The sequence below is a fragment of the Convolutriloba macropyga genome, chromosome 8, assembly GCF_964194025.1.
Source record: "Convolutriloba macropyga chromosome 8, txConMacr16.3, whole genome shotgun sequence".
NCBI lineage: Eukaryota > Metazoa > Xenacoelomorpha > Acoela > Convolutidae > Convolutriloba > Convolutriloba macropyga.
In genome coordinates this window covers 30097672-30114423 of record NC_134475.1, presented here as the reverse complement: position 1 = coordinate 30114423, position 16752 = coordinate 30097672, and the positions used below count along the sequence as shown (strand labels likewise).

General features: G+C 36.8%; 1 protein-coding gene across 2 annotated transcripts in view; it reads left to right on the top strand.

Moving 5' to 3' along the window:
* LOC142344665 (ATP-dependent translocase ABCB1-like) overlaps window positions 1–16752 on the top strand; it is a 114294-nt gene that overhangs the window by 35650 nt on the left and 61892 nt on the right. For both annotated transcript variants that reach the window (XM_075396501.1, XM_075396500.1), the window contains exon 8: window positions 5147–5307. In XM_075396501.1, coding sequence (XP_075252616.1) covers window positions 5147–5307 — 161 coding nt within the window. The remainder of the gene's footprint in view (window positions 1–5146; window positions 5308–16752) is intronic.

The following is a 16752-nucleotide window of genomic DNA, read 5'->3' as shown; positions in this document are numbered from 1 at the left end:
CAGGCCTAGATGGAAATACCGGCTATATATGGCCTTGAAACTAACTGAATATTAATTAATATAAAGCACTTAATTATGGATATTTAAAGGAATATCATCACGCAACTATGAGGGACGAAATAGGGGCGTGACACTACCGGACTTTATGAAAATTTTCCATGAAAATTTTGGGAAAGAACTGGGTTTTACAATTTTTCTATAAAGCATATAATCTGCACGAGTATAATGATATACACATATTTTTGTTGGAGCCACCCAATTTATGTTTTCTTAGAAAAGAGTTTTGGAACGAAAGCATTTAACTTAAAGGCAATTAATGAAGTTAAGGGAAATAAAGTTTAAGTTAAGACAAATGGAGATAAAGGTTGAAGTGAGGAAAGTTAAGACAAGATTAAGAGCTTTGGAGGAACATTAAAGATGTGAAAGTGCGCTAATTTCAGAGTAAAGAGTGAAGACTTAAGTTAAGGTGAAGGTTAAAAGAATAGCGGGAATTAGCACTGGAAATAATTATGGTTATTTCACTGAATAATGGCTCTAAACTTTGAATAGGGTAACACATTTGAACTGGCGGAATAAGTGGTTTAAAGCACTGGTTAATTTCTGGGATTGAAGCACTGGTTTGATGATTTAAAGCACTTGTGATTAGAACTTAATGAGTGAAGGGATACTTAGTCAGTTAAAGGATTAATACTTGTCGAACAATTTTAAACTTTCAAGAACTCAAAATATACTTTCCTCTCGGGTTAAAGCGTTGTTGTCCTTTTCGTCTTCTGTGGTCGTTTGTTCGTCTTCTATATCAAGTTTGTCTGTTTCAAATGGAAGATGCGCTTTTAGTTAGACAGTTAGACAGTTGAAGGAAAACTTGAAGATTGCTCTCCCTATGAACAAAACTCATGTCTCTTGCGGAGAAATCTGAAGTTTTTCTCTTCTGGTCGTCAATTGCTTTGTCCAGGTGGTTGTCAATCGTAATGCTGTCGTCGGGAGCTACAGAGATGCATGTTACTCGTGCAATGCCTTTCCGCCTTTTGGCTTTCCTTGAAGCCTTTATGGATTACTGCATTGTATCGATGCATGGTAGTTACTTCACTCTTTGCTGGATGATATGTTTTAGGTCAGGCTGCTCACTCTGAGCAAGACCAGGAGCTGCTTTCCTTTATTGTCCTTCATTTTGACGCTTGAGGTCCTGTTCGGGGAGAAAGGAAAAATGTCTAGGAAAAACAATTTTCATCACTCTTTGCACGGCTAACTGAATTAACAATAAAATTGGGTATATTCAGGTATTAAGATGCATTTTTGATCACTTTTTTTCGGAAGTTACACTAGATTTTTTGTGATTTTCGTTACTTTAGCAGTGTTTTCTCAGCTTGTATTGGCACTAGGGGACTGGGAGTGCATATTCTGAGAGCTATAGATGTGGGAGTGCTGATGGTGGGGTGTAATTGCTGTCAGAAGTGAATAATATTGACTTTAGTGTGAAATAACTGAATTTTTTCTGACAAAATTGTGGCAATTTCAGAGCTTATTTGGGCTTAAGTCTTCATGGTTGATACTGGGATGAGCTGGGACTGGTTTTTATGGTGCTACAAGGCTAGTGGGGGGTTGCACTAGGGTTGTAGGGGGTATAGGTGGCTTTTATCGGGTCAGGTGAAGAATAAAATGACAAAATTTTTGAAGCGGAGGATTGAAGCAGAAGCGCAATTTTCGTTTTTTCATCATTTTTCAACATATAGTTAGAAATATGGGTTTTTATGGTTCTCTGAGGTTTTACCATGTAGGTGGCAGCTGGGAGTAGCTGCTGAAGGTATTTGGGACAGTTTTTGGCATATTTTTGGGATATAGTTTACACTACATTCTTATCAATTTTAACGCACTTTGGTAGGGTTCGGTATTTTTGTCATAACTCAACTTTTATTGATTTTTGACGGGATTTTTGATCACTTTTTTCGGAAGTTACACTAGATTTTTTGTGATTTTCGTTACTTTATCAGTGTTTTCTCAGCTTGTATTGGCACTAGGGGACTGGGAGTGCATATTCTGAGAGCTATAGATGTGGGAGTGCTGATGGTGGGGTGTAATTGCTGTCAGAAGTGAATAATATTGACTTTAGTGTGAAATAACTGAATTTTTTCTGACAAAATTGTGGCAATTTCAGAGCTTATTTGGGCTTAAGTCTTCATGGTTGATACTGGGATGAGCTGGGACTGGTTTTTATGGTGCTACAAGGCTAGTGGGGGGTTGCACTAGGGTTGTAGGGGGTATAGGTGGCTTTTATCGGGTCAGGTGAAGAATAAAATGACAAAATTTTTGAAGCGGAGGATTGAAGCAGAAGCGCAATTTTCGTTTTTTCATCATTTTTCAACATATAGTTAGAAATATGGGTTTTTATGGTTCTCTGAGGTTTTACCATGTAGGTGGCAGCTGGGAGTAGCTGCTGAAGGTATTTGGGACAGTTTTTGGCATATTTTTGGGATATAGTTTACACTACATTCTTATCAATTTTTTGACGCACTTTGGTAGGGTTCGGTATTTTTGTCATAACTCAACTTTTATTGATTTTTGACGGGATTTTTGGGTACTGGAATGTCAAGCGTGAGCAGTAGGATGGTCTACGGCTATAAAATGGGTCAATTGGGGGTTTTTTGTGGGAGTTATCATTGAATTCGAGCGGATTCGAAAAGTGTCAAAAATTGAGGGCTCCAGCGTCACTCGATTTTTAAGTTCTCCAAGTCGCTTCAAAATTTGCATGTCGGTTCCTCGGCTTGAAAAATGCTCCAGAGCAACAATTTGGAATGATCGGGGCATTCTTCACAATTTTATGACTGTTTTTCTGAGGTGAACCTAGGATTTTTGGAAAGGTCAAATTTGGGCTAAGTTTTTGATACCTAGAGCGGGTCAAATGGGGTCAATTATAGCTGGGATCGCTTCTACTGGATGAGGGATTTTCAGAACAATAAGTTAATCATAGTCAATTAAGTCTTGCAGATGGGTCAATTGACAGAACTCCAGTGACAAAAAGTGGTTTTGAACATTTTTTCACTGCGCTATGTTTAAATTTTGAACTTTGTTTTTTCCGTTTTTTTATATGATTTAATCACCAACAATGTTATAAAACTAGAAGTTGCTGAGTTGAATCTCATCATAGAAAAGACTCATATCTCTCTTTCTCTCTCTGTCGGTAAGAGTTTCTTTCCTTCTCTTTCTCGTTCACGTTTTCTCTCTCTCTCTCTCTCTCTCTCTCTCTCTCTTTCCTTAACTATTTTGTTGATTCCGCAATTCAGCTCCTGTGATGTGGCGTGATGTCATCACCTATTACCTTCACCTCACGCCCCTTCAATTAAGCTAAAGTTAGCCTCACTAAATCCTGGCTAGCTACTGACGAAGCCAACCGCTCGCCGGTTGTTTGAGAGCAATTCGCCCGGCGTTAGTCGGTTATGTTTCTGTTGTTGAAACTAAAGGGATTGTGGACAAGCTAGCACACGGGCCTGATTACCAAGTGGTCAATGCTTGAGGATGTTGCCGAATTTTTTCGCACCTATATAAAATTATCTAGGCTACATTAATGTCTGTTGGTTGAGAGCAATTTGTCAGATGTTAGTCGGTTTATAATGCTTTTCTCCACTATAAGGCTGTTTGAGGACTGGGAATTATCCGAAAGAACTTCGTCCCATGCTGAAAAGTTATTTTCGACCATAAGAAACTAACATTAAATAATTACCTAAATGTGATAACCTATCACATTTAGGTAATTATTTAATTACCTAAATGTTAATTGCGCGGTTCTAAATTGTTCTACTTTCAAGAGAAACGGAAAATTGCTTCAAGTTGTTTTGATTCATCAAAAAAATTCGCCGAATAAATATATTTAGAAAAACATGAGAAATAAATGGCAACATTCGGATTTTAAATTATGAGCGTAAATAGGATTTCATTTTTTGCTGACAAGAGTCAGCCCTTTTTTTAAAATTGTTTGTATTTTTTCATGTTTTTTGAATTTTTTGCTGGCACCAAGGGCCTTGAGACCTCCTCCGAGTTTTGATAATAATCGGCCGCATATTTTTGAGAGCCAATGGAATGGTTATCAATATTTAATGACTGGAGTTTTAGCAATTTTTTTTATAGAATTGATTTTTGTTTTCAAGTTTTTGAAAATTTGTCATGTTCCAAGTTTATTGATCTTTATGAGCCAGTGAAACTGTTTAAGGTTTGAAATAGGTATTTTGGATAGTCTGTTTAGACTTTGAAATAAGTCTGAAGATATTAATATCACGAGTTCCAGCTAGATTTTGTTAAAATTTGCAATTGTTTTCAAACTTTTTGTATTTTTGTTGAACACGGGCCTGATTACCAAGTGGTCAGTGCTTGAGGATGTTGCCGGATTTTTTCGCACCTATATAAAATTATCTAGGCTACATTAATGTCTGTTGGTTGAGAGCAATTTGTCAGATGTTTGTCGGTTTATAACGCTTTTCTTCACTTTAAGGCTGTTTACGGACTGGGAATTATCCTAATGAATTTCGTCCCATGCTGAAAAGTTATTTTTGACCATAAGAAACTAACATTAAATAATTATTTAAATGTGATAACATTTATGTTAATTGTGGGGTTCTGAATTGTTCTACTTTCAAGAGAAACTGAAAATTGCTTCAAGTTGTTTTGATTAATCAAAAAAATTCGCCGAATAAATATATTTTGAAAAACCTGAGAAATAAGTGGCAACATTCTGATTTTAAATAATGAGCTTAAATAGGATTTCATTTTTTGCTGACAAGAGTCAGCCCTTCAACCAATGAATATTAGTTATGTTCTGAACCATTTCTTTTTCCGCAAATAACTAATGTAATCGCATTTGCCGAAATTGAGATCCAAAAATGAAAACAACTCAAGTCTGCCTCAATTATTAAGCTGGCAATGATCCGTCTTGTTTCACAGTGAAAACTTAGTAGCAAATTTCAAATCTTTTTAAAAGTTTTTTGAAGCTGTTTGAATAAAATTTATTTGTGAAATCTACTTTGAACTGTAAATACAGCAGCTCGTCTTGCAGTTACGTGTTTCTTCCAAATTGAGCTTCGTGTTGGCACAGTTGAGAAAATTCACTGGGTTGAATATATACTTTAATTTCATTGCTTTAGCAAAAATTACCTTTTAGGAATATCAACTTTTCCTACCCTACTCGGCGTGAAGTGAAAGTGTTGAAGGAGGTGTCCTTAGAGGTGAATCAAGGAGAGACAGTTGCCCTTGTGGGGCACTCTGGTTGTGGCAAGAGCACATGTGTATCACTAATTCAGAGGTTTTACAGCCCCACATCTGGTATGTAGCATATCAAAGATTGACGCTTTCATGTCTTTGCTACCTCAAATGTTATGCGCACGATCATTGTGAAGTAAATAACAGGGTGTTACGCACTGATTTCTAGGTGTTCCTCATGGTGTTTTCTGAGGTTAATAATAGCAGTAAATAATGTGATTGTCATTTTTCAAGGACTTATTTTGGTGTTTCACAGTGCGATTTTTAGCGGATATATTTTGAATAAACTTAGCTAGTAATAGCCTTTTATTGAGCGGTTCGGATGCGCGATATATCCACTAGTTGCCTTGGGTTTTAGAGCTTTATTTAGCCATACTAAAACTCTAATGTAGCCTATTTAACTTATTAATTTTAGGAAGAATTTCCAGTTCAATCTTTAATAAATAAATCAGAAAATAAAGCCAAAGTTTTCAATGATAGAATAAGAAGTTTGAGTTTTTGCTGAGTTTTATTAGCAACTGATAGTCAGGCTGTTTCTCCGGTGTTCTGGTGATCGTCGTTCCGCAGGATTGTGCCTCGAGTTGTATTGGTCCTTCGCAAATATTTACTGATTTTCAAGTTGGGCAATTTACGGCTTTTGTACGTCTCTTGATGTTTGTTAAGTATATATACAAGTTCCGTATTAGCACCTACTTTATCAGAATAATTACTTCACCAAGTACTTAATCTCTCACAAAGTTATTTACTGATTATGTGAATTTATCATCAAGAAACTCAAAAAAGTAAATATTGATGCTTTTAGGCACTTGATATGTTTGCTATTAAACTGTCACTCTGCAGTTGTTTTTTTTAAACATAAACAAATTAGAGGTTACAGGCCTAGATGGAAATACCGGCTATATATGGCCTTGAAACTAACTGAATATTAATTAATATAAAGCACTTAATTATGGATATTTAAAGGAATATCATCACGCAACTATGAGGGACGAAATAGGGGCGTGACACTACCGGACTTTATGAAAATTTTCCATGAAAATTTTGGGAAAGAACTGGGTTTTACAATTTTTCTATAAAGCATATAATCTGCACGAGTATAATGATATACACATATTTTTGTTGGAGCCACCCAATTTATGTTTTCTTAGAAAAGAGTTTTGGAACGAAAGCATTTAACTTAAAGGCAATTAATGAAGTTAAGGGAAATAAAGTTTAAGTTAAGACAAATGGAGATAAAGGTTGAAGTGAGGAAAGTTAAGACAAGATTAAGAGCTTTGGAGGAACATTAAAGATGTGAAAGTGCGCTAATTTCAGAGTAAAGAGTGAAGACTTAAGTTAAGGTGAAGGTTAAAAGAATAGCGGGAATTAGCACTGGAAATAATTATGGTTATTTCACTGAATAATGGCTCTAAACTTTGAATAGGGTAACACATTTGAACTGGCGGAATAAGTGGTTTAAAGCACTGGTTAATTTCTGGGATTGAAGCACTGGTTTGATGATTTAAAGCACTTGTGATTAGAACTTAATGAGTGAAGGGATACTTAGTCAGTTAAAGGATTAATACTTGTCGAACAATTTTAAACTTTCAAGAACTCAAAATATACTTTCCTCTCGGGTTAAAGCGTTGTTGTCCTTTTCGTCTTCTGTGGTCGTTTGTTCGTCTTCTATATCAAGTTTGTCTGTTTCAAATGGAAGATGCGCTTTTAGTTAGACAGTTAGACAGTTGAAGGAAAACTTGAAGATTGCTCTCCCTATGAATAAAACTCATGTCTCTTGCGGAGAAATCTGAAGTTTTTCTCTTCTGGTCGTCAATTGCTTTGTCCAGGTGGTTGTCAATCGTAATGCTGTCGTCGGGAGCTACAGAGATGCATGTTACTCGTGCAATACTTTTCCGCCTTTTGGCTTTCCTTGAAGCCTTTATGGATTACTGCATTGTATCGATGCATGGTAGTTACTTCACTCTTTGCTGGATGATATGTTTTAGGTCAGGCTGCTCACTCTGAGCAAGACCAGGAGCTGCTTTCCTTTATTGTCCTTCATTTTGACGCTTGAGGTCCTGTTCGGGGAGAAAGGAAAAATGTCTAGGAAAAACAATTTTCATCACTCTTTGCACGGCTAACTGAATTAACAATAAAATTGGGTATATTCAGGTATTAAGATGCATTTTTGATCACTTTTTTCGGAAATTACACTAGATTTTTTGTGATTTTCGTTACTTTAGCAGTGTTTTCTCAGCTTGTATTGGCACTAGGGGACTGGGAGTGCATATTCTGAGAGCTATAGATGTGGGAGTGCTGATGGTGGGGTGTAATTGCTGTCAAAAGTGAATAATATTGACTCTAGTGTGAAATAACTGAATTTTTTCTGACAAAATTGTGACAATTTCAGAGCTTATTTGGGCTTAAGTCTTCATGGTTGATACTGGGATGAGCTGGGACTGGTTTTTATGGTGCTACAAGGCTAGTGGGGGGTTGCACTAGGATTTCAGGGTGTATAGGTGGCTTTTATCGGGTCAGGTGAAGAATAAAATGACAAAATTTTTGAAGCGGAGGATTGAAGCAGAAGCGCAATTTTCGTTTTTTCATCATTTTTCAACATATAGTTAGAAATATGGGTTTTTATGGTTCTCTGAGGTTTTACCATGTAGGTGGCAGCTGGGAGTAGCTGCTGAAGGTATTTGGGACAGTTTTTGGCATATTTTTGGGATATAATTTACACTACATTCTTATCAATTTTAACGCACTTTGGTAGGGTTCGGTATTTTTGTCATAACTCAACTTTTATTGATTTTTGACGGGATTTTTGGGTACTGGGATGTCAAGCGTGAGCAGTAGGATGGTCTACGGGTATAAAATGGGTCAATTGGGGGTTTTTTGTGGGAGTTATCATTGAATTCGAGCGGATTCGAAAAGTGTCAAAAATTGAGGGCTCCAGCGTCACTCGATTTTTAAAGTTCTCCAAGTCGCTTCAAAATTTGCATGTCGGTTCCTCGGCTTGAAAAATGCTGCAGCGCAACAATCTGGAATGATCGGGGCATTCTTCACAATTTTATGACTGTTTTTCTGAGGTGAACCTAGGATTTCTGGAAAGGTCAAATTTGGGCTAAGTTTTTGATACCTAGAGCAAGTCAAATGGGGTCAATTATAGCTGAGATTGCTTCTACTGGATGAGGGATTTTCAGAACAATAAGTTAATCCAGGTTCAGACAAGTAGTTCTTGAGATATATCAAAATAACTGGGATTTAAGGTCGAAAATTTCCAATTTTGGGCGATTTTTGACTTTAGGGCTAAGTTGCTCAGGCTTGTTGGGCTTTTGGGGCAAATAGAGGGTACTTCTAGACTGTACTGGGTCTGTACATGCTAATGGATATAGATGGTGATGGGTAGAGGGTCGAAGACTTGACATATAAACTCAAAAATGATGTTAAAATCTAATTTATCATAGCCACTGGCGAGTTTTGGAAGACTTAAGTGTGAAATTCCTGCATCTATTACTATTTCTCTCAGTTCATAAAGGCTTGCTAATACAGATTCGTATGTGGGTTTGTGGTAGTACCTAAATTTGGTGACTAAACTAAAGATATAACGTTCGGAAATTGGGTCAAAGTAGATTAAAACTGAGCCAATATCTGGTGGATATCTGGTGGAGTCTAATTGCACTTGGGGCTGCTGGGTACCAGCTTTTGACTTGTCGGGCTAATCCCTTTGCCATTGCAAGGTCTGCTGATATACAGTGTGCAAAAGAGTGTGGAGAGTATAAGATATCTGTTGGTGAACTTAGATAAGTTGCATTTATTTCTTGACTAAAATGATTTAAGTTTTGATTTGAAGAGCCTGGTGAAGAGTTTTTTGTTTGAGATCTGGTTACTGGTTTGTTTACTGAACTGCTGGTCTTTTTCCCTGAATATTTTGCTATACTTGCTCTAACTTGATCTAGTTTTGTCTCTCTACTTGGTGTATTTGACTGTTTTGCTGCTTGTGCTGATGCTTTTATTGCTTCGCGTTTTTCTTCTTGTTCCAGTCTGGCACGTGCATTTTTTGGTTTAGGACTGCCTGATCTTCTAACTTGGTTGGTTAGGTAAGGGTTTGATCTATCTTCATCATGCAACCATATTTGTCTGCTCACTTTGAATCCTTGTACATTTTTCTTCTGTTGGTATTCTGGTGATTTAAAGGCACTTTTCTCTGGTTTTCCTTTAGGGTGATAAGGTCGGGAATTTTCTATCAGTTAACGCAAATTGCTCTTCGTGTGTTTTTAGAGGAAATTCAATATCTAATGGTACTATTGACGGCTGAGGCTGTTGAGCTGGTAGGAACATTTCGTCATCTGATGAGGATGATACGAGAGGAACACGAACTTCTGGTTCTTGCTGTCTAATTTCATCAGCAATTAACGGATTAACTGGTAATCTAGCAATTTGTTCCGCGTCCAGGTTTAGGTCAGCTAAATTTTCGTCTGAACTGCTGTTTTCATTAAATAGGTTTGGAATTGCTTCATCTGAACTTGAGGAATCAAATACTGGAAGATGGACTGGGGCAGTTCGTGGTCTAACTGCTGGTGCTACTACCCTTGGTGGGGCCGGTGGTGCTGCTGGAGGTGCTGCTACTGCTGGTCATGCTAAGGGTCCATCTAGTGGAACATTTATGGTCACTTTTACTGGGTCCTGTTTCACTTTTGTAGCTTGTTTTATCTCCTTTTCTTGTTCATTTATCAATTCCGGGATATGTTTATCGAATAGATCTGGTTCCATGTGTTGTTTTCTAGATGGATCAGGTTGAAATTTTTGCAGGGTTGATAATCTCGAGGTCTTCAGGAGTTTAACTTGGTTTAATTGGTTTCAATCTGATGCGATGAACACATTGGGTGTAATTCGTATTTACTTTGCGAATGATGTAATTAGAGTCAGTAAGGGCTTTTTCCACTTTATATAGCGGTAGCCATTTCTGAACTTGGGAAGCTATTACTGTCGATTGTTCTAAGAGCTTAGGATTCAAAAGTAAACAGAATGATTTCTCCGGAATCGGTTTTGCTGAAGCTTTTTGATCATAATACTTTTTGTACTTCAGGTAAGCAGTCGTCAGTTTTTCTTTGTTTTCTCCGAACTTTTGCATCATGGCGTCTTGCAGTTCATTTACAAAGTCCGAGTTTACTGCTGCTGCATCCATTACTTTTCTAGAGAACCTAATGTCGAGGGGCTTTATGGGTTCTCTGCCATGGAATAAAGTTGAAGGACAATTTGTCGCTGAGTGATATGAAGTATTATGAATAAAAGTTGCTAGAGGAACATATTTGTGCCAGTCTTTCCATTGTTCCTCAGTATTGAGTTTCAATATTCTTTTTAGTGGTCCGTGAGATCTTTCTACTGCTCCAATAGTTTGAGGGTGCTTTAGTGAGGCGTGCTTCAACTTTACTTCTAATAAACTTGCTAATTCTGACATTAATTCTGAAGTAAAATTTGTTCCTAGGTCACTAAGTATCGTTTGAGGAATGTAGCTGTGCTGGAAGAACACCTTTACTAGTTCTCGGGCTACTGTGTCAGCGTATCCATTCGTTAATGGAACTGCGAATAGGTACTTTGTGAAAACATCTATTCCACTCAGAACATACTTATATTGTGATGACTTTAGGGGGCCTACTAAATCAATTTGTAGCATATCTCGTGGATATGACTGTAAAGAACTGACTGGTTGTAACTTTGGTGTGATGTGGCTTTTTGGTACTCTGTTAAGTTGAAGACAAGTGAGGCAATTTTTGATGAAACTAATGAAATGATCGGTGAAGCCTGGGTAATGGAATCGCTTTCTGAATTCTTGAATTGTTGCTTTAATGCCTAAGTGGCCTGCTGTTTGTGAATTATGGAGTCTATATATAGTCTCCTTCCACAAATGCTTTGGTACACAGAATTGTTTATGAAGTACTTTTCCAGTATCATCATAAAAATTCCGGTATAAGACATTCCCTTCAAGAATTAATCTGTTTAAGTGTTTGTGATACTTTTTTAAATTTGTAGTAGCATACTTTAAATCTGGTTGTTGATTATACTGTTGAATCCAGTTTATTACTGTTCTAATGTCTGTATCTTTTTGCTGCTCTTCTGCTAAATTAAGGCTAATTAAGTTGTCTGTAAGGTCTGGGAACTCATCTAATGGATTTGGGTACTCAATTGAATTTATTTCTTGTTTTCTTTAAGTTTTAATAGCCCTTGTATTTCTGTGATTGGTCAACTACTTTGTTTCTTTTTATAATCTTCATAAACTCCAAGTTTTTTAAGGACGTCAAGTTCAGCGTTGTTAGCTTCGTCGTCAAAATTGTCAATATCAAATAATACGTTCAGTTCAACATCAGGATTTTGTGCTACTGTATCAATTTCTATTTCTCTCACTGGAATTCTATCTGTTAATTTTAAAGACATTGTTGCTGGTTTGTCATTCTCCATTCGGGAGAGGAAATCTGCGGCGTAATTAGCGCGTCCAGGAATGTGAGCAATTACTATATTAAATGCGAGTATTCTGTCTAAACAATTCCAAAGAGATGGCGGTATTACTTTCGACTGGAAGAATTGTGTGAGGCTTTTGTTGTCATTGAGTATAATTACATGTTTACTTGATCCCCAAATGTAGTGCCAAAAATAGTCCAGCGCATAGTACAAAGCTAGGAACTCTTTGTAATAGATTGAAAACTTTAATTGCGTTGCATTAAATAAATGCGATCCAAACGATACGGGAGCGTATAATTTCTTTTCTTTCTTTCCAGTTTCATTTACGTAGTCTTCCACCATTAGTACAAAACCTGCACCGTGGTAACTAGCGTCACAAAGAATTACATACTGTAGGCCTGGTTTTGGCAATCGCAATGTTACATTCGTTGCTTCCATTAGATCCTTCTTTATTACTTCTAATGCTTTTACGTGTTCTTCGGTAGTTTCTATCACTGCATCCTAGATTAGGTATGTAATTACGGAAGAATTGAGCGAAGCCGATTAAACGCTTTACTTGTTTTGTCGTTTTTGGCATTTTGAATTTATCAAGAAATTTCGTCATTTTTGCTTTTTCTGGTGATATTCCTTCTGCACTGATGTTTTTTCCAAGGAATTTCATTGTATCTGTTGCTGTTTCACACTTTTCGGGCGACAGTTTCAGACCGGATTGACGTATACAGATAAATATTTCTCGCAAAGAGGGTACCAATTGTTCAAAATTTGTTACTGCATTTCCGATATCATCCATAAACTGGGTACAATTTCCTGAAGCTAAGCATGGGTCCAAGTAATGTCTGATAAAGGAACTAAATCCTGTTACTGACTTATTCAATCCTTGTGCAAGACATTTATAAGCATAAGTTCTCGAAGCAAAGTTAAATGCTAGCAGTTGCACTGATACATCGTCTGCCATTTGCACACAATGATATGCTTGAGAACAGTCAAGTTTCGTAAACAATTTTTTCCCGGCAAAGTAGTTTATTGCATCAATCATGTTCGAAATTGGGAAATTTGTATTCACATAATCGTTTTTCAGCAAATGATTTACTTTTCTCAAGTCAATTAATAGTCTAAGGCTTCCTGAATTTTTCCGTTGAGCGAAAAGCGGACTACTATATCTTGATTGAAACAAAGTTATTATCAGTCCATAGTAATGCATTAGTGCGAGCTCTACTTGTAGCTCATTTCTCAGATGGACAGGCGTTGGAGGGCCTTGTTCGTAAATTGGTATGCTTCTTTCTGGAGTTAACTTTATCTTCAAATCTGTATTATATCCAACGTCAAATCTGTGTTTCGCAAAGATATCACTGAATTCAACTAGTAGTTCACCTACTAATGCTTTTTGCTCATCATTGAGGGCCAATTTTTCCCACGGAAGTTTGCTCAAAAAGGTTATTTTGTCCTGATGGTTATCCTTTGGATCTAATTTCTCCATTTCTTGCAGTTTTAGCAGTTGCTCAAAGATTTCTCTCTGCAAGGGCGACAAATTTGTCGGATCTGGGCACGTTTCAGGCGTTGGGAACCACAATTTTTCATATTCCGAGGCCGGCTTTGCTGGTTGGGCCTTTCTTTTCGGCGTATCTGTGACTTGAATAAGTTGATTTATTTCTGTTAAATAATTTTCACTCATTTTTGCTACATTTATTAATTGAGGATCGACTTCTAACAACTTTTCTGCTTGATCAGACGTTAAGAACGAGAATTTGGCTATTTCTTTGCCTTTATTTAGGGTAATTGAGTGATCAGTAATGTTCAAGACATAGATATAAAGAATATTTTTTTCAGCAACTTTACTTAAAGAGGACGTTAATATTACTTCGCTGTCTTTTTCAAAGATTTCGTTTGGAATTATTACTCCACAGAGCTCTGTGAATGATTCTAGTTTGTCGTAAAGCTTGCATTCTAATACTGCTTGTTGATTTGGTTGTAGAACTTGCTTTTTCTGTGTATAAACTTCAAATTTTTTACGTTTTACAACTCTTCTGGGTTGCTTTTCTGGCTTTTTTTCATTTATTTGCAGAGTTTGATCAGGGAATTTAATGTAACTTTGTCCTGGGCAGATGCTAACTTTATGTTCAACGAAGAATGTGTTACCTAATATTACAGGAGTTGTGACAATTAAAACAAGGGAATCTTCTGTAAATGTTTGTGTGCCCAATTTAAATGTAACTTTAATTGCTTTGTCAATTTTGACTATATTTCCGTTTGCCATTTTAACTTTATCTAGATCTGGCTTTTCTATTTCTGTTATTGAATTGATATTTGTGTGATTAAGTTCCTTGTAAAACTCATGACTTATCACGTTGGCAAATGCTCCTGTATCGATTAGTGCGCGTCTATCTAATTCTCCATTAAATTTAACTTTAACATAGGATAATGTTCTGCCTAAAAGTGGGACAATACTGAATAATTGCTGAACATGTGTTACTCGCTTTGGTGCGGATTGAGGTACTTGTGTTGGGAGTTGCACAGATTTATTCACCTTACATTTATTATTATTACTTTTGCGTTTTCTACGCTTTTTGTTACTTTTATTATAAACTGGTTCTATTACTTTATCTAAACTAGGACTAGACGTGCTTTCGTTATAATGGTTAACTGAGTTTTTTTAGTTTTTGTTTTGTTTTTTAAAGTTGGGTGGCTTTATTAGTTTTTTTGTTGATTAAATGGGTAATTCATACCTCTCATATTTCTATTTTGAGGAATACTTGCACGATTAAACTGGTTTGCTTGTTGACTACCATATCGGTTTTGTGCTGGCACTGGGCTATCATAAACTATACCCTGTCTAAGAAGGTTTTGAGGGGTATTTTTTGTTGGAAATCGGTAAACAGGTCTATTAACATAAGTTGGGTGAACAAATGGAGGGCTATCTGAAGGTTCGGACCAGTAATTCCGGGTTTGTGGCTGTTGATTATAATAGAATGGTCTAGGGGCATTAAATTGCGGTCTAAACTCTCGGTAATTATCAGCACGAGGAGCAGACTGTTGCTGGGGCCGATAGTTTTGCTGAATTGGACGATAATTAGACTGATATTGGGGGTAATTTGGCCGATAATTTTGATATTGAGGGCGGAAATTTTGTCTATAACTTTGTCTGTAGACTTGTTGAAGGTAATGTGGTGTGAAAATGTTTACTGGGCCTTGTTCTGGTGGCTCGTTTTTAGATGCTACTTTCTGTTCGAGTTTCTGTTCAAGTTCTTTCTGATTATTTGAAGTAGTAGTTATTGCTTTTAACATTTTATCTGTATTTGACTCTGTTATTTCCTTAAATCCGTCATCAAAGTACTCTTCTCTGTTGCACATCTCCCTTACTGCAATCTGTTGGCTAGCTAAGGTGCATAATTGATCAATGGTATCTGTATCTAGCCTTTCTATGAGCTTAGGCTTAAGCCAATTTGGCATAGACTTAATAAAGAAGCGCTTTATTTGTTCGTTTTTTCTGTTTTCTGACATCTGAAGGGCAGAATCTCTTGCTGCCGTCTCTTTCGAATCTACGAGCTTCTGGGTCGCCTGCTCCTGCTGGCGCTACTACAATTTCAGGTGCTGGATATGCTTTATTGGCTTCAGTTCTTAACTTTACTAAGAAATTTTTTACAGTGTCTGTTTTTGGATTAAACTTTTGATTCTCTAACTTTATAAATCTGATCTCTCTCAAGTCATCCTGCGTGAATCTATTTCTTAGAGCTGTTATACTGTCTTTGAAGACTAGTCTGGTAGCCTCTGGTAGGGTTAAGAAGTATCGTAAAGCGTCTCCTTTTAAATGTAACTTTAAAAAGTTCGCTTGTTGCGCGTTTGCGATTGCTGCGACTCCGATTGCACCTGTTATTAGTTGTTCGAACTCGTTAAAATTGTCCGTTTCTGATCCGGAAAAAGGCGTGATGTTGATCTGCGCGTGTGCCATTTTGCTTTTTACCCGATTAGATTATATACTTTTCGTTCAATCAGTCTTACTTTCGTTCTAAAGTATTAAATAGCACACTTAACTTAACTTAATGGAGAGATTAAGGGGTTTTAAGAGATGAAAAGTTAAATGAATAGCACAAGAATATCAGAAAAGAAACTACTGAAACTATTCGTTCAGAAAATAATAATGATGGGCTGCTTATAAACCTATTTCTAAAGCTCCGGTCGAATCGTCAGACTTATATCGTTGAAGCCGTATGGGCCGCCGAAGTCTCACCTCTAAAGAGTGCCCCTTAGTCTAGGAAAATTCGTGGGGACCACGACCGCACAGGCCTTGTGGAAGCTGCACTCAGATAGGCAACAGCATAATGACCCAAGTCACTGTTTGATTCATTAACCTCCGGAGCTGGGCGGGGAAATTAAATATAATTGTTTTTTATTTTTGTTTAAACTTTTGTTTTGCCCTCTTTTAATTAATGTTTAAGTGATGGTTTCAGTAATTTAGCTTATTCTGATGTTATCTGATAATCAGTAATGATGTTGTCAAGGTTAATATCTCTATCAGATTGAAGTTTGTTACGAATAAGGCCAAATTTGCGAACTTTTTGATTTAGACTTTTTGCTGTCCAATAAATTGCAACACGTTTATCATGTTTATCTAGCGCATAAATTACATTGGATTTTTAAAGACAAGAGGAGAAAGCAGTTACTATCTGAGCTTGGGTTTTGTTGCTGTTTTGTGTGTAGTTAATGTTATTTCCTTCGATATGTTCAACAAAATTGAGGGAAGCGCGGCAATTATTAATAGCGGGGAGAATTTGTTCTTTATAAATTGACATAAATAAAGCAACAAAATTAATTTTACAAATTCATTTACTCACAATATCCTCGTTTGCAAATACCCTGTGTTGTTTTTGTCCGTTGTGGCGGCTGTGGTTGCGTTTGTTCCAGTTATTGTCCACTCAAGCACTTTTGAATTGTTGTTACAGTTAGACCACGTAGACATACACTATTTCCACCCATTCTTTGGTTTGTTACTGCTTTTGCATTATCGTCTTGCTCGGACAAGTAGTCCCGGAGGCTGGTCTGGATGATCGGAGGCTCTTAAGGTAATGAAGAAGA